Genomic DNA, 23866 nt, shown 5'->3' with positions numbered 1-23866 from the left:
TAATGCAAAAATTTTAGTAAACCCTTTTGTAGATTGAGAAAGCTGGGAGCCCATCGCAGGAAATGAGATTTCCAGGGAATATTCCCTCCTAAAAATATTTTAGGAAGGAATATTGTATTATTGTATATTGGTATTTATATACGTGTGTTTATTTATATTGTTCCTTGACTTTATGATTATGCAAGGTCTTACTTTGTATTCTCTGTCATTCTATATGGTTTTTTCTCCAAAACAACCCCTGATAAAACCAAATGGCAAAACGCGTCCGATAAAGAGACAACATATTTAAATCCCATCCACAGACGCTATAAATGAGTCGTGCTATGTCTAGTGATGTTACACGTTCACTCACTGTAATCTGTCATTTTTATAAAAGTAAAAAGAATATCCTTGTTTTCCAAAAAGCCCTGCCTTCTGCTTATATCCTCCATACATTGAAATGTTTATTTGACTTCATTGGAGATTTCTAGCACCATTCTTACTTTAATATTTTAGGAAGCAGTTATGTATAAATCCTTTTTATTCTTTTTTTTAATGTTGATGAATACATAACTGGAAATCGGCACCTTTTCCGGCACTTGCAGGGAATGTCACCCATGAGCAATTGTATCATTGGAACTCTTTATCATAAACTTCTCCCCCCTGACAGTGACCCGTTATTAATCATGAGACGACAACGATTCCCGTACACAAAGACAAAAACATTTATTTATTTATAGGCATAAATTACGACAAGGGAAAAAAAATGTTTGATTTCATATATTCTTGTCCGTTGGTCGCCATCTTCACAGGTCAATCCAATGGGCAAATGGAATAGATGCAGGCAATCTGAATTAATCTCTATAGCACACAATAGATTCCAGGAAAGATGCCTTTTTTGTAGGTAAGGATTAAATCTCCTGTCTGGCTTCCTTTTGAAAGACCCTGAGGACCCAATAGAAAATAATGGAAGATCTCTCCAATGGGAAGGGGTTTTCTATACAATAGGTGTCCCCATTGGAAGACATCACCAGACATTATTGTGTGTGGGCCCTGAAACTTTAGATTTACCATCTTTTGTGATCAAGGGCAAATCTAGAGGATGGCTCTTCAAATGTAGAAGAAAATGGCAATCAAGCCCTTAAATAGGGGAAGGTGGGAGGAGTTTGGAACTCAGTCGGTATGATGTAGGTGAGATAAGGGGCAGGTGGATGATGTGGCTGGAGGTGAAAGAATCCTTTAAGGAACAGACACAGAGGAAACTGGGGGTGGCTCAGGAACTCAGAAAGGGGTAATCAGAGCAGTGAGGTCAGGTAGTAGCAGGGTCCTATTTTGCGGTTTATTTAGTGCACAGCAGAACATTTGAAGAAACCTATAAAAGTGAACAAAAAGTACAAAATGTCAAAAACTTCACACCAGTTAAGACAATGTATGTGTCTCTGTATGAAAGTCACTGAATTATTGAGACTGATGTGAATAATTTACTTACTGTCACAAGAAAATGAGAAAGTTCCTCGGGGGAGGAGACTAATATTAATAGTTTAGGTATTGGCACACAGACCTAAGAATGCAGGATGCTCAGACGAGGAGACTATGAATTGTCACAGATTATAAAATCTTTGGGAGGAGACTAGTAACAGTTTATGTATTGTCACAGGGATGTGATACAAGACCCTCAGGGGTGGAGACTGATGTGAATAAACTACGTATTACCACAGTGAAATGAGATTACAAACTCCTCAAGGAAGGAGATTTATGTGAATATTTTTTCTCAGAGTTTGAGATCCTTTGGGGGGACGACTGATATGAATGGTTTATGAATAGAGTTAACTATTCTATCTACCATGTCCGCCATCACCATAGATTTTCCATATATAAGATATATTGGCTGTGCTGGCTTAATTTTATATCCACCAGAAAGGATGAAGAACTGAAAACCAGATAGTTTGAGGAATAAGGAAAAAGTAGCCAGATTACTCCACCCATTAGCCTATACTTAGACTTGATTAAAGCTATGGGTGGTCTCAGACTTTTAGGGTAGAAATACTTTTTTGAAAAGCTTTGCTTACCTGTCTTCCATCATAGACCATTTCCGGGATCTGAGGTCAGTGGACAACCAGGATCCCTCCCAGAAGAGACATTATCAACAAGCCAATTGTGCTGGTGGCACTTGCTGTGACGTAACTGACACTTGCTGTGGTTACTCTTGCTGTGGTGACTCTTGCTGTGGTGACACTTGCTGTGTCTATGTGGGAAAGAACAAAGTTCGATGAGCTGGATGACCAAATCTTTGTTTCATTCAGAAATATGTTGTTTTTTAAGGGTTTGGTTTGACTGCGAAGTCCTTTTTTATTTCACCTATAGTGCCCGTCCCACCAGATTCCCCCCATCCTCTTCCATCTTACTATGACTGCTAACCAGAGCCCCCCACTGTCCATTTTGTATGACAGCCAATCCCACCAGGCTTCTCCCATCTTGGTATGACTGCCAGTCCCCCCTTTCCACCTTTCTATGACTGTTACTTCCCCCAGGTTCCCCATTCCATCTTGGTATGACTGTCAGCCCACCAGGTCTCCTCTTTCATCTTAATATGACTGCCACTCCCACCAGGCCCCTTCTTTCATCTTGGTATGAATACCACTCCCACCAGGCCCCTTCTTTCATCTTGGTATGAATACCACTCCCACCAGGCCCCTTCTTTCATCTTGGTATGAATACCACTCCCACCAGGTCCCTTCTTTCATCTTAATATGAATACTACTCCCACCAGGCCCCTCTTTCATCTTAATATGACTGTCGGTCCCACCAGATTTTCATTTCCATCTAAGTATGACTACCAGTCCCACCAGGTCCCCCCCTTCAATGATAGTATGACTGGCAGTCCCATCAGGTGCCCCCCTTCCATCCTAATATGACCCCCAGTGCCACCAGGGACCCTCTTCCATTAAAATGACTGCCAGTCCCACCAGGTCACACCTTCCATTTTGGTATTACTGCAGATAACCCCAGGTCCTCCCTTGAATCCTAGAATGACTGCCATTCCCTCTATGTCTCATTCTTCTTTGTTTGTATGACTGCCAGTCCCCCCAATATTTTCGTTTTCTTGGTAGAATATTTAATGGAAACGTCTCCAAGCTGTTTTAACCAATCATCATCAGGCTGCCAGGCACTTCCTAAACCATGGAACCATGACCAGACTTCTTAAGTTCCTAACATTTGTACATTTCTCTTTACATCATACTATATGCATTGTCCTACCTCCTACTTTCCAATCCATGGCACAATTTGTGCAGTGTGTTTAACTAGTGCACTTGGTAATCGGTAACATGATCACATGATCAGACACGCCCCTCCCCTTCTCTGAGGTACAAATCTGTATGAGCATGAGGGGTGTGGCTGCTACTTAGCTCTGCTAATACAGAGCATCGCAGTGTGAGGGTTCTAAGCAGAATTTTCACTGGGACAAAAAGGCATTTCCACTTTAAATATGGTAGAAGAAGGGTATAACAGGGAAAATTAAATAGTCTGAGATTTTATTTTGACTCTGTTACTGTTGTGTTGGGTTTTCAGGTAACCCTGTTGTTATGTAAAACTCTAGCATGTCTATGGCTGATTAAACCTGTGTTCTATTCAAACTTACAAGTGACGTTGAGATACAGGGACCCAGAACCCTCGTAGGCAGCATTGGACAAGATGCAGGTATAATTTCCAGTGAATGTCCTGTCAGGTTTAGTGATCTGGAGAGTCTGATTTTCATCCAATAGACTGTAGGCTTCCACACTGGGCAAAGATTCTCCATCTTTTAGCCATGTCACTGCTTCAGTGTTGCCACTAGAGGCGCTACAGGTTAAACTTGCACTGGCCACTCCCTCCTCAACCATGGCTGGTCCTGTCACTGTAACATTTTCAAACGGCTCTATTGGGAAAAAGAAAAAGTGTTGATCAAATGAAGATCAGATTGCCTGTAAAGAGAAGTGGCTTCAGGGGACCACACAGAGACAAGGAAGCCTGTGGGAGCAAAGTAATAAATTAATGTATGGTGTACCGCTTCCAGGCATTTATTATCTCCCATGACCAAACCTTCATCTGCTCTCCTCTTTATAATCATGGCGATTTACTTGTCTCACATCATTTACCATGTGGCTTGAGATGTTGGAGTAGTGATGAGACAATCATGTAAATCCTGGTGCCAGTGCAGTTTTAAGTTTGTTCTGATACAGAAAAGCCCCTCCAGACCATTACTGAATGTTGCTTTTTCACAGTGGATGCCCCTTTTGGCTTTTTACATACGTATGCCTTCCATTTTTTGTATTTTGTAGTAAACAAAAGTGGTAGATTAACAGCTATTGAGATCAGCCACCTGCGGGGTACATTGTTTTTGTCAGTGGGTCAATGGACTCCTAGACTTACAAAGGCAATTTACTGAGTAAGCTGGGTGCTCAAAATCCCACTAGGAATTGCCCAGCCTATTACAAAACTGCCCTTCTGCAGAATTTTGAGCTCCCAGGGAGGTGGTATTACATGCGACAGAAGCCATTTGTGTTCAGGAAGGTTGTGGGCTGGGAATAAAATGCATTTGAATCGCTCGTCCACTTTAAAGCTGACCTATCACCACAATTTTTACTTAATTTAGAAGGATGAATAACCTTTTATATAAAGGAAAAAATGTTTAAATTTTAGTTTTTTTTTTTTTTTTTATATTTGAAGTGGAGGCCCTTCCCTTTTTGTCCTCACTGCCACGGCAGTAAAGACTAAATGGGAAACCTAGAGGCGTCTGGGATTAGCACATCATGAATCCCAAGAAGCTGCAGACTGCTCCTTCTGCCCATGGTCAGGCACGAGCAAAAGAGGCTTTCCTTTGATGTAAAAAAAATTGAACAATGATCAGCACTTTTTTCTTGAAACACGTCACCTAAACCCCCACCTGCGCAGTGCAAAATCAGGTGACACAGGAAGAAGATGGCGACGCCCATTGTCCAGCCTGCATCAGAACGGAGAGGGAAAACCAAACGGCGCAGGACCATCTGGACTAGGATCGGATTGACCGATTTTCACCTTAAAGGTAAGTGGTATTTCCTTTTTACAGATGGTTCCGCTGTAAGTACTTCAAGCTTACAATCGAAGCAATGTTGAAGTCATGTTCTGCTTAAAGAAATCGTAGGCGACTCTTTTTTGATACAATTTACCATAGACAGCTGAATGAACTCTGTCCATGAGTCCCAATGGGCTGCACTTTTGTGATGCCACTTACCATGGACAAGGAGCTGAAGGTATGAAGAATTCATGTAGACTGCATTTGATATATTGCAGCTGTACTTTCCACTGAATGTCCTATTGGGTTGAATTATTTGGAGAGTGTGATTCCCATCCAATAGATTGAATGTGTTATTTTCATTAACTATTATATTCCCATCCTTGATCCATGTCACTGCCTCTGTATAACCACTAGAGGCGTTACAGCTTAAAGTTACCAATGATGTCATTTCGCTCACCGTTGTCGGTAACTGGGTCACTGTAACATTCTCCACCGGGTCTGTAAGATAAAAGGTAGAAAGTATTTAGGAAAACCAAATCTCGTTCGGGCCTCAACTACCTCCATTAAAATGTTTTGTGAGAAATTCAGGTTGTCCTGCTATTATTTCTTTCTCCTATGATTGTATACATTTCCATCGAGTATCTGGAGAGTGGAGACCTAACCATTTGAGGATGTGCAGGGATCTACACAGAAAACCCTTAACCATTTCACCATTTTCATTAGGTCTGATAATTAAAGTTCTCCCTAACTGGAGAACCTGGGTGATCCAGGAATGATAGTCTATTTTATCCAATAATGGGAAAACCTAGGTGATCCTCAATGATAGTCTATCTTCTCCAGCCTTGGAGAGCTTTAATAAATCAGTCCCAATCTATCCATTAGAGACCAGGCATCTTGAGCTGAATTAAGTGCAATAAATGTGCCATGAATAAACCTTCTAAAAAAGCCTTGACCTTTGGAGAACCATTAGGAACTTTAAACAAACTCTTATCTACAGCTTCAGATGCTCACCATGTTGACCTATGACCTCTAAAAATTGCAACATACCCAGCATATATGGCACCTCGGGGTGTTATATATGATTTTCCCTAGGTTGTTTCTATGCTGATTGTTGTATCTCTTCACATTGGGCCCCCTTTGGACAAGTAGTCAGTGGTCTTCTTATGTGGTGCCCATGGAGAAGTACCACCTCACATTCGTGTTCAGCTATATAAATGGAGTGACACTGGTTAAAACGAATGTAGGCACCATTGGGATGGGGATTAATCCACCACTGTTCAGGGAACTTCTAGCGAAAGCCTGATGTTCCACAGAACCTTGGATGATAAAGGCTGCTCTAGACACTAAGATCAAATGGTCAACTTTTGGGACTGAAAGTGGTCAAAACTGATGGCGAACAGAATAGAGGTCTCCTACTGATTTTCTGTAGTTTGTCTGTTTAACCCACCACACATACATTTCTGAAGGCACTCACAATGGACATCCAAGACAAACCTCACACCAAAGCTATGGGTCCAAAACATATTTTAAATGTGTTGGTTGATTTGCTAAAGACAAACCTCCTGTTAAAGTTCTCAGTTGCAAGTTACCTGCTGATTGGAAAGTGTTGAGTTACACTTATGTTACATGCTGACTAATGATTACCATGTGTTCTTTAGATCATGTAACACTTCTGTTCTAATATTAGCCATTAGAGGCCCAGACCACACGCTTGTGCCATTACTTACCATAGACACGGATAGAAAGTGACCCAGTACCCCAGTAGACGGCATTGAATAAATTGCAGCTATAGTCTCCACTGAACTCCTTCTTGGGTTTAATTAACTGAAGAGTCATATTTCCATTGAATAGCATGTGAGTGTGATTTATGGCTTGCCCATTCTTCATCCACATAGCTGTTTCTATGTAACCACTAGAGGCAGTACAGCTTAGATTTACATCAGAGGTATTCTCGCTTACAATCTGGGGTAACTGGGTCACTACAACATTTTCCAATGGGTCTATGAAATAAAAGGCATAATGCATTAAATATGGACAGTTTAAAAATAAATAATTTACCTTCCTAATACTAAATCATACATGTATACATTTATAAATGAAAATATACAGTAACAGAATACTTTGTAGTACCGTTCCACTTTTTTATCATTTCAAAAATGGTCTAGTGCTCCAGTCCAGGCCTAGGCCGAAATACTTCCACCACTCTGATGCAGGCAGGAGGAATTTTCTCCTCTTCTCTCTTAATCAGTGAAGTAAATGGTGATACTTGGTGAACCCCCCCCCCCCCCAAAAAAAAGGTGGCACCAGAACTTTTGTATAGTCCCATTTTTGACATTTTTTGGTCTTTGGAAATGACCCCCAAATGGTTCAATAATCAGAGCTCTGTGTGGGCCATACCCTCTGTTGCTAGATTCCTTGATCTGACAGTTCTTCATGACTTTGATGTGTTTGGGGGTCCTTGGTTCACTGAAGAATGATTCACGGAACCTTCACCACAATTCAGTCCCCTGTAGGTACAGTTAGGTCCATAAATATTAGGACAGAGAAAACTTTTTTCTAATTTTGGTTCTGTATATTACCACAATTCATTTTAAAGAAACCACTCGCATGCAGTTGAACTGCAAACTTTCAGATTTAGTTCAGTGGGTTGAATAAAATTATTGCATAAAGATGTGAGGCATTAAAGCCTGTTTTACACAATCATTTCATTTCAGGGGCTCAAAAGTATTTGGACAGATTAAAAAGCTGAAAATAAAATGTTCATTTCTAATACTTGGTAACCCTTTGCTGGCAATGACAGCCTGTAATCTTGAACTCATGAACGTTCCGGCCTAATGCCAACTCCGGTGCCGCGGGTTGCTCGGCCAGGGGGCGTTAGGAACTACTGGAGCCGGAGCTCCGGTGCCGCCCCCTTGCAGTTGCTCCCCTATTTACCTTCAGGAAGCTTTCCCTATTTTCCCTATTAGGCGGCGGAAGTTAACGCCGGCCGTGGTAAATAGGGAAAGCTTCCTGAAGGTAAATCACTCTCCTTCGTGCTCCCGCCCATGCCATAAATGGCCTAGTGGCCATAAAACTTTCCCAACCCCTGTGGTAAACGTTGATCTTGGTTTCATGTGTCAAAGAATGTTTCTCCAGAACTGTGCTGGCTTTTTTAGATGTTTTTGAATAAAGTCCAATCTAGCCTTTCTATTCTTGAGGCTTATGAGTGGCTTGTGCCTTGCAGTGCACCCTCTGTATTTACTTTCATGCAGTCTTCTCTTTATGGTAGACTTGGATATCGATACGCCTACTTCCTGGAGAGTGTTGTTCACTTGGTTGGCTGTAGTCAAGGGGTTTCTCTTCACCATGGAAATGATTCTGCCATCATCCACCACTGTTGTCTTCCGTGGACGTCCAGGTCTTTGAGTCAATTGTCCAATTACTTTTGAGCCCCTAAAATGAAGTGATTGTGTTTAAAAAAAGGCTTTCGTTCCTCACATTATTTGCAATCTTTTTGTTCAACCCACTGAATTAAAGCTGAAAGTCTGCAGTTCAACTGCATCTGAGTTGTTCCATTTAAAATTGTGGTAATGTACAGAACCAAAATTAGAAAAAAGTTGTCTGTCCAAATATTTATAGACCTAACTGTATGTATATATCGATGTTCCTTTCTCAAGTCCATTGGTGGAAAAACGTCTTTGGTTAGAACCATATATTTGGAATACTGACTCTTACCAGAGTAATTGCTTATGTTCTGCACCCCAGGTGTTTTTTCTTCCGTCTGAGAGTTTTTTTTTTTTGTATTGAGGCCTTTCACGCGTAGATGACTTGGCTTTGTGTCCACCTTGGAATAGAGTATGACCTCAATTTTTTTAGTGGGCACTTTAGATTTCTCTAGACTATAGAGTGGTGTATAAATCTTTGATGAGTAGTAAATTGGATGTACTTCTTCTCCATTGCACTTCCCATGGCCAATCACTCCAGTGTTGGTCTCCAGCTTTGTCAACTTGTTTGTGCTTGGACAACCCATCCTAGGACCTCTCCAAAGTCTTGAAATTTCTGCATGGAGTCCTTATCTTATGAGGGATTACCATCCTTGGTTTGTTTTGGCCATGTAGTGAGATTTGAGGATTAAACCACCATATCTTCATCAGCCTCTTCATTTTTTGGTTGTCCCTTGCCCGATCTTGTTCACTTCTATATACTTAGATTTCTTAGATGTCTTAAAGTCAGGCATATAAAAACATGGTTCCATTTTTGCTCTTGGTCCCATGGTGATGCAGAGAGCAGCAGTGTGATTACACTAGCAATGCTCTCTGCATGAATGCACTTGGAATGTAGGGTGCCATTGTGACATCCTTAGGAAGAGGTCCTATCAGGTCCTGCACTCATAGTATGTCCTCGGTTTTTGGGGTTAAATCATGCTTGGTGTTGTAAAACCTAAAAGACTGAGAATATCTTGTGGTGAAAAAAATACCATGGATATTGATAGCTTATTTTGTAAACATCAATTGAGAGGACATTAATTTTTTAAGTTGACCTTGAATGACTTTGACACTTTTTAATTCATACAACATTCTATTTGGGAAAGTAACGCCTATTATCCTTACATTGCAATAAGGGGTACAGACTACACACTGACACCATTACTTACCATAGACAAGGAGCTGAAGATACCCTGTATTTGAGTAGGCAGGGTTGGATAAATTGCAGCTATAGTTTCCACTGAACTCTCTTTTGGGTTGAATTAACTGCAGAGTGAAATTTCCATCTAGTAGTATGTAAGTGTGATCTATGGCCTGTCCATTCTTCATCCACGTCACTGTTTCTATGGGGCCACTAGAGGCGCTACAGCTTAGATTTACAGCAGAGGTATTCTCACTTACAGTCTGGGGAAACTGGGTTATTGTAACGTTCTCTATTGGGTCTATGAGATAAAAGGCATAAAGTTTTTAAAGAAGACTTTTAGAAAGTTTTACATTGTAATACCAATATACTAACATTATTGCATGAATACAATCCTAGTGTCAAGATACACAACAGCATAATACATTTACTATTTTACTACCTGAAATTGTGCTATGCTGTTAGACTTCTGCAAGAAGGAGGAAGAATATGCACCATTTCCGTCTTCTCTCCCCCAGTGATCAGACTGAAGTGCTGTAACTTTGTACGTAAACCCAGAGATTACAACAAGGGCTAATCTGTATCCAACAATGGAAACTAAGCCAAAACCACACAGGCACAGTGATTTACATCAGTAAATATTTTTTAAGCTGAGTGGCCCCTGAATTGTAAACAAACTTTCCTTAACAACCCGATAACAGCCGGGTAGTTACTGAAATCTGCTGGGTAGTGCACCTGTCTGAAAGGGGCTGGGGAGTACACTGTACATGATTGTGTCATCATTGATATCAAAGTCCAAGAAGTAGATGGTGATTTTTGATAAAGCCCAAAAAAGATGGTGGCATGGCATCTTTGCTCGTTTCCTTACTTGGAACTAAACCTTGAGGACTTTGTATAGTCCCATCACAATCATTGACCATATGATATTTTTTGGTCTTTGGAAATAACCCCAAATGGTTCAATGATCAGAGCTCTGTGTGGGCCATACCATCCGTTGCCAGATTTTTTGATCTGACACTTCTTCATGACTTTGAACGTGTGATTGGGGGTCTTTGGTTCACTAAAAAATAAATTTGGGACCTATCAGGCTTCTTCCTGATGGTATTTCAAGATGGATAGTTATTCTCCTTCTCCAATAGATGGTGACATCTGTTTTAACTGGAAAATTGGGTCTGTATTTTTTTTTCTTTTTTTTTGATAAAGGCAGCCCAAACCTTCCTGGAACCTTCACCACACTTCAGTCCCTTGTAGGTATATATCCATGTTTCTCCAGTCCATTGGTAGAAAACCGGTCTTCGGTTGGAACCCTATACAGTGATACCTTGGTATAAGTCCCTAATCTGTTCCAGATCCCTGGACTTATACCAAATAGGATTTATACCAAACATATTTTTTCCCATAAGAAATAAAAGGAAAATGATTATTCGGTTCCGATGAAAAAACAATCCTATTGTTATTGGCATATTATACATTGATAGGGTTGTGTAGCATAATTTAAACAGTGCCTAATACTAAAATACATAAATACAAAAGCAACTAAATGAAGTAAATGAAAATTTAACCTCCCTTTACCTTGCTGAGTTGAGTGCCTACTAGGATGGTGCTGAGAAGGGAAGAGGAGGGGATGTTATGTAATTCACAGAGAGTTACAGCGCGGGTTGTTCACTGAATGGTAGCAACTGGCGTACTACGCTTATGGGCAGTCAAGGGTAGCGTGCGGTGTTGTGACTCATTTTTGACCCATACAAGTTCTAGCACAAAGGTTGTATACCAAGAAAAAAATTTCATGTCCAAACAGGACTTATATAAAGTTGGACTTATTCCAAAGCGAACCACTAAATTTGGTATACTGTCTCTTCCCAGAGCAGTTAAGTTCTGCGTGTTTTTTCCTTCCATTGGGGAGTTTTTTTTTGTTTTTGTTTTTTAGGGCCTTCCACACGTAGATAAATTCACTTTGTTTCCACTTTGAAGGAATGTAGTATGACTTCAATTTTTTTTTTAGATAAGATTATAATTATTATTAATATTATTACACATATAGTATATAGCGCCATCATATTACGCAGCGCTGTACAAAGTCCATAGTCATGTCACTAACTCCCTCCTTTGAGGGAGCTCACAATCTAATGTCCCTACCATAGTCATATGCCATTAATGTAGCCTATGGTCATTTTTTAGGGGGAAGCTAATTAACCTAACCCCTCCCATACCCCTAATGTTTTTGGGGTATGGGAGGAAACCAGAGTACACGGAGGAAACCCACGCAGACACGGGAAGAACCTGCAAACTCCATGCAGATAATGTTAATCCCTAAGCCACCATTTCTCTTGACAAGATTGGTGTTTTGGGTTTTTGAGTAGTAAACTGGATGTACTTCTTCTCCATTGCACTTTCCATGACTAATCACTTCATTGTTGGGTCTCCAGCTTTGTCAACTTGTTTGTGCTTGGACAGCCCATCCTATGACCTCTTTAAAGTATCTGCATAAAGTTCTTACCTTATGAGGGATTACCATCCTTGTTTTCTTGGCCATGTCTTCACCAGCCTCTTCTTTTTTGGTTGTCCCTTACCTAATCTTGTTCACTTCTATATACTTACATTTCTTAGATGTCTTAAAGTCAGGCATATATAAAAACATGGTTCCCTTTTTGGTCTTGGTCCAATGGTGATGCAGAGAGCAGCAGTGTGATTACACTAGCAATGCTCTCTGCATGAATGCACTTGGAATGTAGGGTGCCATTGTGACATCCTCAGGGAGAGGTCCTATTAGGTCCTGCACTCATAGTATGTCCTCAGTTTTTGGGGTTAAATCATGCTTGGTGTTGTAAAACCTAAAAGACTGAGAATATCTTGTGGTGAAAATACCATGGATATTGATAGCTTATTTTCTAAACATCAACTGAGAGGACCTTTAATTTTTTTAAGTTGACCTTGAATGATTTTGACACTTTTTAATTCATACAAAATTCTATTTGGGCAAGTAATACTTCTGATCTATACATTGCAATAAGGGGTACAGACTACACACTGACACCATTACTTACCATTGACATGGAGATGATGATACCCTGTATTTGAGTAGGCGGCGTTGGATAAATTGCAGCTATAGTTTCCAATGAACTCTCTTTTGGGTTGAATTAACTGCAGAGTGAAATTTCCATCTAGTAGTATGTAAGTGTGATCTATGGCCTGTCCATTCTTCATCCACGTCACTGTTTCTATGGGACCACTAGAGGCGCTACAGCTTAGATTTACAGTAGGGGTATTCTCACTTACAATCTGGGGAAACTGGGTTATTGTAACGTTCTCTATCGGGTCTGTAAGATAAAAGGCATAAAGTTTTTAAAGAAGACTTAAAAAGTTTGACATTAGTAGTTGACATTGTAATACCAATATACTAACATTATTGGATTGAATACAATCCTAGTGTCAAAATACACAAAAGCACAATTCATTTACTACCTGAGAGCATGCTATACTGAAGAAGGAGGAAGAATATGCACCATTTCCGTCTTCTCTCCCCCAATGATCAGACTGAAGTGCTACAACTTTGTACTTAAACCCAGAGATTGCAACAAGGGCTGATCTATATCCAACACTGGGAACACAGCCAGCACCACACAGGCACAATGATTTACATCAGTATTCTCCCCAGAAATATTTTTAAGCTGAGTGACCCCTGTATTATGATCTAACTTTTTCAGTAACCACCCGATAACAATTCCTGTAAAGTAGAAAGGCTTTAAAAAAAAATGGTGAAGAACATGAAATAAAATCTGGTTGGTGCAATGCAGCCGCAAGGTCTTAGATGGAACTTTGATGTCCGCCATATTCTTTGACCACCCTACTTTCTATCTTTGCAAGCAAATCTTTATGGGTCCCTGTGGGGTTCACACAATCTGTTTTAAGAATCTTTCTTTCACTTTTTGGTTAAGATACATCTGACTTGTGTTTAAAGTCATTGTCATGCTGAAGAATCAAGTTGGGAACCATGAGTGTGATTGATTAGAATCACACTAAGAATCTTATTCTTACTGCAATAGAGTGTTGGGAGTTATCAGATTTGATCAAAACATGAAATTCTTTTGGAGAAAGCCTCCAGTGTGGAAAGAACATTTTATTTTCACAAAGCCAATCTGATGTTCACATCAGTAGAAAGACCTTGTGGTCACAATTCTTCCATAAGGACCACTTATGATAGAAGAGCCTACTTCCGGGGTTCTGGATCTCTTTAGCTTCTTGCCCATGGTATAAGTAATGGCACAAGAACATTTATGGTCTTTATGGAAGAATCAATAGGAAGAAACTGTTGACCAGAAGCTCATCTGGTGGTTTTGATATTGAAGGTTCTGAATTATTGAAGATATGTCAGAAAACAGTATTGGAAGTGAAGGCTAGTCACCAAACGTTGCCTGTGGTCTCCATGCAGTTGATCCTAGAAAAGCCGATCTTTGCTTCCTCATGTCAGAACTGTTTTACTGTAGACAGGTAGTAAGATAAGTGATTAGGAAATGTTAAGGAAGCTGAAGGAGAAGTAGTGAAAGTGAAGATCCACAGAAAAGATAAAGGCTTGGAAGACTCTTGCACAGTTGGACCATAAGTTTGGCCTTCTCTCCAGTAGGGATAACCATGAGCAGTCCAGTATTGACATCACCAAACCTTATGTCAAATCTAAAAAGACTGAAAGTCAAAGGCGGTCATGCTTTGGATGAGTTCACAAAGAATATACATCCATAAAGCTTAAGATAAACATTCAAGTTGGATTGGATTCTTCTGGAGAAGACTATGGACAACACATATGGAAACTCTTGTCTGCCACAGAACATCTTCTTTGGAAGGAACTTGCTGAGTAGAATGAGCATGTGGTAAGATAAGGGGTTGAAGAATGGTCGGGGAGCTGGAGGAGGAGTAGAGGAAGAGAGTATTCATTGAACAGATAAAGCAAAAGCTTAGAAGATCCTTGCACAGTTGGTCTATGGGTTTGGCTTTCTCTCCAGTGGGAAGAATCATGAGCAGATCATTATTGACATCGCCAAATCTAACAAGACAGAACTTCAGAAGTAGCAGTGCTTTCAATGAGTTCACACAGAAGATATCAGTTTAAGAAATGCCTCGAGGCTGGGTTGTGTTTCTGGAAAAAACTGTGGACAGCACATTTGGAAACTCCGGTCTGCCACAGAACATCTACTCTGGAAGGAACTTGCTGAACTAGAATGACCAACTAGTTCCTTCCTACAATAGTCCTTTATTGCCATAAGATAAGATCTAAAGGTTAAACCTCCACTGTTACCACTACCCCAACTACTTTGCGAAAAGGATATATTCAACAATGTGTATGCTAACACAGTAGATTTATTTTACAGAGTTATCCAGTGTCTGAGACTTTAGCAACATTTGTACAGTAACAATTTAAACTAATAATTTGAAATTTTTTTAACAAGGACTAATCAAGCTGATCCTATTTTTAAACATAATTTGATTTAATGTTTTTAAATGTTTTTTTCTTTTTATACCCCTACTCATTACTGTTTTTCCCCCAAGTTCCCCAGTTGTATTAAAGTAACTCCTAATGGCAGTCACATGATGACACCTGGTGGTGAGTGGTTCTCAATCAAGCACTAATGGTGAGTGTGATCCACCATGGTGATACCCTCATGATGCTCTGTCAGTACTCTGTCCTTATTCTTTCAGAAAAAATGGTGATGAGCATCATTCAACCTAGAACAATGCGGACATCTTGGGGTAAAAATAGATCATTATGAGAAGACCTCTCTAAAAAAAAAAAGATTAGGTTGGGCTTTAAAATCATCAATAGTGCTGTGGAATACCAGGTAATACCTATATTATCTTTTAGTTCTCCACTGTTATTTTGTATTACTCTAATTTAGGGAATGCAAAACGTCACCCTATGGGACACAGACATCACTTTTGTAATGCCACTTACCATAGACAAGGAGCTTACGTGATGCAGAACCCCAGTAGACTACATTGGACATGTTGCAGCTATAGTTTCCACTCAACAGCCTGTTGGGTTGAGTAATCTGGAGAATCTGATTCCCATCCAAAAGACTGTAAGCAGTATTATTAATTATAAACTCTCTATCCTTCATCCATGACATTTCCTCACTGTAACCAGAGGAGCTACAGTTTAGGGTAACCAAAGGGGTATTTTCGCTTACAATACCAGGTGACTGGGTCACTTTAACATTCTCAAATGGGTCTGTGAAATAATAGGCATGAGGTATTTGATAACCACAAGACAGATCCCCCTTGAGTCCCTCCAGGACATTAAAGCATCATCCAGCCATTGACACCAATTTGTGTAAGGTTTAGGTTTTCGTACTATCACTTAGAAGCCATCTTCACTAGTGGAGTAGTTGGTGAAGATGGTGTCTTGTAGGTTATGTTTGTATAGATATCGGTCTCGCCTTGAAGCTTCCAAAGGGGAATTTATTTCCCCAGGCACAGAAGCTCAGACACTTTTAAAATGTTCCATCAACCATATAGATGCATACAAAATAAAGTCAACTACACAGCATGTAAATTATTTTCTGGCTCGTACAACTTCATTCTGAAGAGGAGCAGTAAAGCACAACCATTGTATAGCATCACAAAGAAAGAAGCATTAATATGTAATCAAGCAAATATGTAATCAAGCACCCCCTTCCCCACTACCATGTATATGTATGTATGTGTCCATACATACAGTATGAAACAAATCAAAGGATAGTCAAGTACATAGTGTATGTCAACCAGCGTGCAGGTCTATGTGCTTTTAGCTTCCACTTACAGTATACTGTCATTATTATGGATCCCACATCCCATCTGATCATGTCGGTCATGTTGCAGCTGTAATTTCCAGTATCTGTTCTTTTTGGGTTCAAAATTTGGAGGACCTTGTCTAGAATGATGTGCGTGCTATCAATATTTATAGGCTGACCATCCTTCTGCCACGTTACAGATCCAGATCCGGAGGTGGCACTGCAGGTGAGAATCACATCGGGGGAACTCTCGTTTATGATCGGTGGTGTTTGTAGCACTGTCACATTCCATAAATCTGTGAAGAAGTAAGGAGGAAGTGGAGGTTTGTGGATTTGCCATTTTCATTGTGATTTATTCCTAAATGCATACAAATTCTATATCTTACTGTTGGGTTTATTGGTGGTTTTTACTACCTACCATGAAGCGGGCAAAACTTGAGAATGGCTTTTCAATATTGATTGACTTTTTTTTCTTGACCTGCACCAGTGACCAGAGCTTACCACGATTGTTTGAAGGTATTGGGGGACCCTGCTCTGTGCATTATTCAGACCCTTTAGAAATCCAAAAATGATTCTCTGTGATGGTGGTGGACCCTGGTCTGTGCATTACCAAGTTCCTAAATCTGAATACCATTCTCCTTGCTAATAAAGGACTATGCTCCATCCATGTTCCAACTTCTCTATTTGTTAAGTATTTCTATACCGCTGGAAGACCTAACCAGCTCTGTCCATTATTCTTAAGTATTCTCCGTTCTACTGCAGGACTCTGCTCCATCTGGTATCTAAGTCTCCCATCTTAATGGTATGTTTCTGTGCTGCTGGAGTACCCTGGCCCGCTCTGTCCATTTTCCAACTCCTCCACCCTGATTATTTTCTCTGTGCTACTGGAGGACTCTGCTCTATCTCTTATTCAACTCCTATACCCTGATTGCCTTCTCTGTGATTTAGATGGACCCTGATCTGAGCTTTAGAGCAGGACTACAGTTATCTCATACCAACTGTAAAGCATGGTGGTAGAAGTGTTATGACTAGAGGTTGCTTAGCTGCTTTATGTCTTGGGCAGCTTGCTGTCATTGCGGTTGATTAATGAAAGAGTATTAGTTGTTCTCTTAGGAGATTGATGTATCCCCTTGATATATACCAAGACTATAAAAATCTATCCAGTCATGTTCATTCTACATCCAGTCATGTTTTTCATTCTACACGATTGGGTATTTGCAAAGTACACATTTTACTAAGCTAATTGAATTATCCCTTGCAAAGTGATGGTATATACGTTTGCCTGCATATATATTCACTGTATAATATATTCCTTAAAGTAACTTAACTTACCGCTGAACATCACCTGAAAGGACAGTGAACCAGGGGCGAAACTAGTCTCCACCGTGACAGTGTAATTTCCTGCATCATCAATGGTGGTGTTATAAATAAGCAGAGACCCTCTATTGTCAAGGATCAGCCGGTCTTTGAATTTGGGAACCACATAGAAAATGCTGCCTGATTTAAAGGCCACCGTGGTACCGTTATAACGCCAAAATATGTAAATTGGATTTCCTTCATACTGGATGTTCAGACTGATATTTTCCCCCGTCCTAAACTTCCCCGTGTCGTTACTTGTGATTTCCAGGACTTTCTCTGTGAAAGCAAAAGGTACAGATAATGTGTTTGGCCACCAAGTAAAAACAGACTCTGAAACTGGGACTCACCTGAGTATTCTTGTAGGTTCTGTAGTTAAATGTCAATGAGAAAACACTGAAAAGTACTAATGTACCCAACTCCCCTGGATGGTCACCTAACTCTCCATCAACATCTTTGTTCTACCTGTTCCTCTAGAGTAGTGTTTCTTGACCTTTTTACATAGGGGAAACCCTTGGAATAACTCTAACCGAAATAATGTTTTTCGGTAACCCAGTCTATAATTACTATATCCATAGCTCACAGTACATTAGTGTGGTTGTCAGTAGGAAGAATGTCTCTTATATTGCTGGCCATTGGGAAGAATGTCGCCTTTATAGACAGCCAAAAAGATCATTTGTATCTGTTAAACTGGCCTGGGAGGCACAAATTACTTATTCCTTAAGGGACTCCTACAACCACTGAAAGGATTCCAAGCGAGAAAACCTTGCCCTACACTATGGTTCACCAACGTAGCCAGTATTGACCTCTGAAGGAACACTGCTTGAAAAACACGGCTTTAGAAGGTTTCACGGCTCTAGTTAAATTCTTTACATTTAAAGTGTTTGTTTTCTTAACTATCTAAAGCATAACTGTAAATCCCAGGGCCCCCAGATACCTTTGATGGGGGACTCCTCAACCCTATGTTGGCACCTTCACCCTCCTAAAGAACCCCACAGGAAGGAGGTCCATCCCAGAGGGGTGACCACCATAACCCTCACCTAAGGATATGTGTCAGGTATTTTCACCTGGTGGTCCTTCTGGCAACTGAAGTCCTGTCCAAAAGTGGCGATGGTCATTCACTTTACTGTATCTATAGAGCAGCGTCGGCATTACCCCAAATGGCATACAAACAATCACATACATACTTTAAAACCATTAGCATTGGAAAAGCCAAGTACAGCATTTACCAGCCACCATTCCCCTCTAGTACTATAGTCTGCAATAAGTCGCATGACCCAGTACTACAAATATACAAACATATGCTGCTACTGATTTTAGTCAAGTAAATCCAAGAAGATTTTAGACTTACCTTTCACAAGCACGGAAAATGACAGGGAACCAAAATCACCATTTGTAGCAGTAACGTTGACCACATATTTTCCAGAGTCTGCAAAGGTGGAATCACTGATTGTACATGAAAAAGGTTTAACAATCAGACGATTCTGGTAACCGGGAGAAATTATTGTTTGGTTACTTATCCATATAGCTATAATGTTGTCGTTAAAGAGCCATACTATGGTGTTAGGAGGTTTGTCGTAGATAATGTTCAGGTTGATGGTGTCTCCAATCAGTGGTGTTGGAGATGAATCAGGAGTGATTATAATCAGTTCCGCTCCATTGCCTGTGAATAATTCACAAAAATAAATGGTAGTGCGATACAATATTAGATTAACGTATTTGCAGTGCATTTCTTAGTTGTAGGGGAATGTCAACCAGACCTGAAACAAGTTTCTACCAAAAACATGCGCTTGAAATGTATGTACAGCTCATCCATACATGGAAGAATGGGTCAAAACCCCACCATATTATTTTTGGTTTCCTTCGTCCCACTTGCGGGAAATTTCTTGTAACATTTTCTCTAGGAGATGCTACAGAAAAAAAGAATTTCTATCTTAAGGAGTTGTCAAAGGGATTTTTTTCGCCTCAAAAATTCTGGGATTTTCCCACCTAAACCCAGTGACAATGCTCATCTAGACCAATAAAAGGGTGACCAGGTAAAGCAGAGGGGTGAATCTCGCCAGCAGGGACACAGCCAAATAGAGGGGTGAATCTCACCAGCAGAGACACGGCCAAATAGAGGCGGTGAATCTCCTAAATGTCCTCAAGGTCAAATGGAGTGATATGTCTCCCCAATGGAGACAAGGTCAAATAAAATGAACAATAACCCCAGAAGAAATGCAGCAATAAAGGGTTTAATGTGGGGGAACCCTTGGAAAAAAACACGTTCATGTATTTGGGAACCCTTGCTAAAATTGTTATTTCACAGCTTACAGTACATTAGCCTTGTGGGTATTGTCGGCCAGTGGGAAGAAAAATGTCATCCCTACATATAGCTATTGGAGTCACTCAGTAAAACTGACTGAGAGGTACAAATGGCTCAAGGAAACTCTGGGATCCATTCTATCCATTGAACACTGATTGAGAAAAACTGGTCTAACCCTTCTTCATAATTTTACACTCTTTACAAACTTTACACTCAGATCAGTGAATTTACAAAGTAAAGAGATGGTGTTCGGGTCACCATTAGCAGCCATCATTGTTTCCCCATAGCATTCCCTTAGGTTTTGGGAAGTTTTAAGTTAACCAATACTTTTAAATAAAGTCAGGAATAGTTAACTGCCTATAAGGGTAATTTATTTTTAGTGATTATACTTTAAACCACCATGAGATTCACCTTCCTGATCAAGCAAATCACTCAATGGAATGTGAAATAAGAAGCCTTTTGGTCTCTCTATTGGGAGATCCTGCTTTGGTTACCATTGTTTTCATATGTGGCCATATAAAATTGTTGTTGGAGTAGGAGACCCCAAAATCAACCCAGGGCTACACCTATTGGTCTATTTATAGAGAATTTTTTATTAATTTATATGTGATAGGTGAATGTTTTTTTCTAATAAAGCCTGTCGTGTTGTCTAATGGGCAAATTCCATTTGAATAAAACATGAAGGGCAAAAGTTTGCAATTGGAATCTCTATGCTAGGTTGGTCTATAGGTCAGTAGCTGAATACTGTAAAATACAGACGAACCAATATCAAACAAACATGCATTGTGCAAATGTTTTGTTAGACCCACCCTAATATGCCACAGGCCGAAATCTTTTCTTCAATCCATTGCAGTTCCCCTATTAAGTAATTGGCTTGGTCCAAAACAATTTGTACAATCTACAGTCTTTCCTATTTTGTCCCTTCACCCATTTGTTGGCTGTGTAGGTGTTCTTGGACAATTTTAAGATATTATTATTATTATTATTATTACACAGTATTTATATAGCGCCAACATATTAGGCAGTGCCTTACAAACTCCATAGTCATGTCACCAGCTGTCCCTCCAAGGCTCACAATCTAATGTCCCTACCATAGTCATGTGTCTTTATTAGTCAAAAGTCATTTTTTTGGGGGGGGGGAAGCCAAATAACCTAACTGCATGTTTTTGGAATGTGGGAGGAAACCAGAGGAAACCCTCGCAAACACGGGTTCTGCAAACCCCATGCACATAGTGTCCTGGCCAAGATTCGATTCTATGATCTAGTGCTGCAAAGGTCCATGTGCTACCCACTGAGCCATCGTGTTGCCCAGTTAATGTTGAGAATCACTCCCTGCTTCGTGAACATTTCTCCAAGGAACACGGAGGTTGGTTTACTAAAGCCGTAGAACATGTTCCTTTGCAATGCTGGCTTATTAAATTAGGTTAAGATACGTAAAAAGTAAATTTGCAAAGAAAATCCAAACCTATGCTAAAAACATAAAAGAAATCATTGTAAAGGATTGGATATTTGACGTTGGCACAGCTTTGCAATATCTAATATGAGAAAATTTGGTAAAACTTTGGAAATTTACCATGTTCTTTTTTTTATAAATCGACTCTTTTGAGTCTGAATTACGTCATATAAAATGTGATAAATAATGCTTAAGGCAAGGCTTTAATAAGAGGCCACTTTAGCATGCTTTATGTGATGCTTAAGGCTTGATGAATTGGGTCATTGTTTCCTCTATAGCCATAATTATCCTTTTACGTATTACCATTGTACCTGTCATACAGTGAATATTGACAAATTTGTGTACAAGATTCTGTGCCATTATCTGTAATTACCAATTTTATAATAATCATGAACTATTAAAAAGGTACCAAAACATCTCACCATACTGGATGAGCAGGAGCAGAACGCAGGCCAGTCGGACGCCAATGCGATCCATGTTCCCTTTACCCATTCGGCTTTAGAATAGAGATGTTACCCGGACACCGATCCCTCTGTTAATGCCCGTGAACTGAATGACTTAAAGGTGAACCATAAAAACAGGAAACATTTTACGAGGTGTAAAAGAGAGCAAACAGTGCCATATTTTTTATTGATGAGGGGGGAATCCGGTTTTTCTAGTTTTGGATATAAAAATAAAGGAGTGAATCATAAACAACAGTAACAAGGATGGGCAACTTGGCGTCGGTACATATCTAGTAAGGCAGATGAAGGAGGTGCGAAGTAAAGGAAATTCTGGTTCACGTTAGTTATTTTCAAATAAAAAATGATATTCTGAGTTACAGATTTGTCAAATATAACTCGCACAGGATACAACTTCTCCCTGCTCAGCGATTTAGTTCCACATACGTTGATGTCAGAAGGATGCTGGGTTTTGGTACTCCCGAAATCGTACCTAAACTCAGAAATTTCACTGTACATAAAATGGTAGACAACCCTTTTATGTAAGGTAAAAAATCTGTTTTTTTTTTTTTGTAAAGTGCAACACCCCCTAAAAAAAAAAAAAGGGGTGCAGCACCGCACCTACGTCTTGCATCCCAGAAGGCTCTTGGGAGCCTTTTCGTGCAAAGATAAAAATTTTCCAATCTCATGTATGCGCAGAGAGATTGTCAAGTTTTTTTTTTTTTTTCAATCCTACATCACCCGATCTGGCGTCTGGGTCAGGTGACGTAGAAGAACCAAGAATAGGAGAAGATGGCGGCGCCTGGACCACCGGCTCTGGGACGACGCAGGACCTGATGCAAGACACCTGCAGATTGATCTGAATGCCCTGTGGCATTGAAGGTGAGTATTTTTTTTTTTTTTTTTTAGGCACCTTTAGGCACTTTTTTTTTGTAGGCACAGTTTAGTGCCTCTTTAAAGTGGACCTTTCAGTAACCTTACAAGCAATGCAATGCATTCAAACAACTCCATATAAATCAATTGTGTTTCCAGTGTCCCAGGCTGAAATGATGCCATCAGTCTGCTGCAGTAGGTAAGAACCACATCCCCACTCTCCTTGCAACATGGTAGCAACTGACAAGGAAATATTGGATAGATTTGTTTGAGGAAACTTTAGGGCTTAAATTCTGGATTTTTCTTTCCCCAAATGATCGGATGAAAAATATGTTTCAGTACATATGTTCTACAAAATAGTTTCTGCCATGCCAACAAACCTATTATTTTACTTGAAGAATAGGGTAATGAACAATAATATTTGCCTAACTCCATGCTTCCCCAGTGGTTTTTGGGCTTTTTGACACTCGCATGATGTAGGTAGGCCCTTGCGTAAAATGCAGGACTACCGGTCCTGCACTATATGTGTTGACGTTAACCTGCATCCTCAGAGGGCTGGAGTTTGGAGAGACTTGTGTTGAAGCTAAGAGGACCTGAGTGAATGAGGAATAGTGCATTACTTAATCCTCTAGGACAGTGTTTCTCAACCAGGGTTCTGTGGAAGATTAGAGTTCCTCCAGAGACTGCTGGGAGTTCCATGGGCAATGAGCAATTTGTGCCCCTTGCGTCACTCTAGTAAGAGTAACATTCTTCCCAATTACCATCACATTAATGTACTGTGAGCTGTGGATAAAGGGGGTTAACCGGAATACCTGTAGGTTATTTCAAGGGTTCCTACGTAAAAAGGTAGAGAAAGGCTGCTCTAAACTAGCAGGGGCATCCCACTGCAATTGCTGTCTATAGTGGACCTTTTGGAGGAACTGGTTTACCTTCCACTATCCCCCATGCTCCCAAATATTAGTGTACCACTATGTCTTCTGCTCAGGGAAGTGTCACATATTGCCCATATATATACCCAAAGCACCTCATATTTTTCCTGTATGTTGTATGTAAGGGTAT

The 23866-nt window shown here is 40.1% G+C and overlaps 1 protein-coding gene across 2 annotated transcripts; it reads right to left on the bottom strand.

Annotated features, from left to right (window-relative positions):
• Positions 1–686: 686 nt before the first annotated feature.
• Positions 687–22033, bottom strand: LOC140340916 (hemicentin-1-like). Of its 2 annotated transcripts, XM_072426363.1 has the most exons (11): positions 21917–22033; positions 19088–19399; positions 17713–18015; positions 16410–16676; positions 12664–12936; positions 9648–9920; positions 6742–7014; positions 5231–5512; positions 3620–3895; positions 2049–2224; positions 687–1351 (listed from the first exon to the last, which is right to left on the bottom strand). In XM_072426363.1, the coding sequence occupies exons 1-10, from the start codon at positions 21984–21986 to the stop codon at positions 2085–2087; spliced, it is 2469 nt and encodes an 822-aa protein (XP_072282464.1). In that variant the 5' UTR covers positions 21987–22033; the 3' UTR covers positions 687–1351; positions 2049–2084. The 2 variants fall into 2 exon arrangements, with proteins under 2 accessions (XP_072282464.1, XP_072282465.1); XM_072426364.1 differs by lacking the exon at positions 6742–7014.
• Between the last annotated feature and the right edge of the window lie 1833 nt (positions 22034–23866).

This window comes from Pyxicephalus adspersus, chromosome 11 (assembly GCF_032062135.1).
Source record: "Pyxicephalus adspersus chromosome 11, UCB_Pads_2.0, whole genome shotgun sequence".
In the NCBI taxonomy this organism is placed as follows: Eukaryota; Metazoa; Chordata; class Amphibia; order Anura; family Pyxicephalidae; genus Pyxicephalus; species Pyxicephalus adspersus.
Note: the sequence above shows the minus strand (reverse complement) of the source record. Positions and strands in the feature narration are given on the sequence as shown.

Bases quoted from the DNA above. Each gene is read 5' to 3' on its own strand.
- LOC140340916 (XM_072426363.1), bottom strand. From the start codon at position 21,986: ATGGGTAAAGGGAACATGGATCGCATTGGCGTCCGACTGGCCTGCGTT. The intron at 18,016-19,087 runs GTAAGTCTAAAA...TTGCTTTCACAG, and splicing joins ATTTTCCGTGCTTGTGAAAG to AGAAAGTCCTGGAAATCACA. The intron at 5,513-6,741 runs GTAAGTAATGGC...TTTATCTTACAG, and splicing joins ACTTTCTATCCGTGTCTATG to ACCCGGTGGAGAATGTTACA.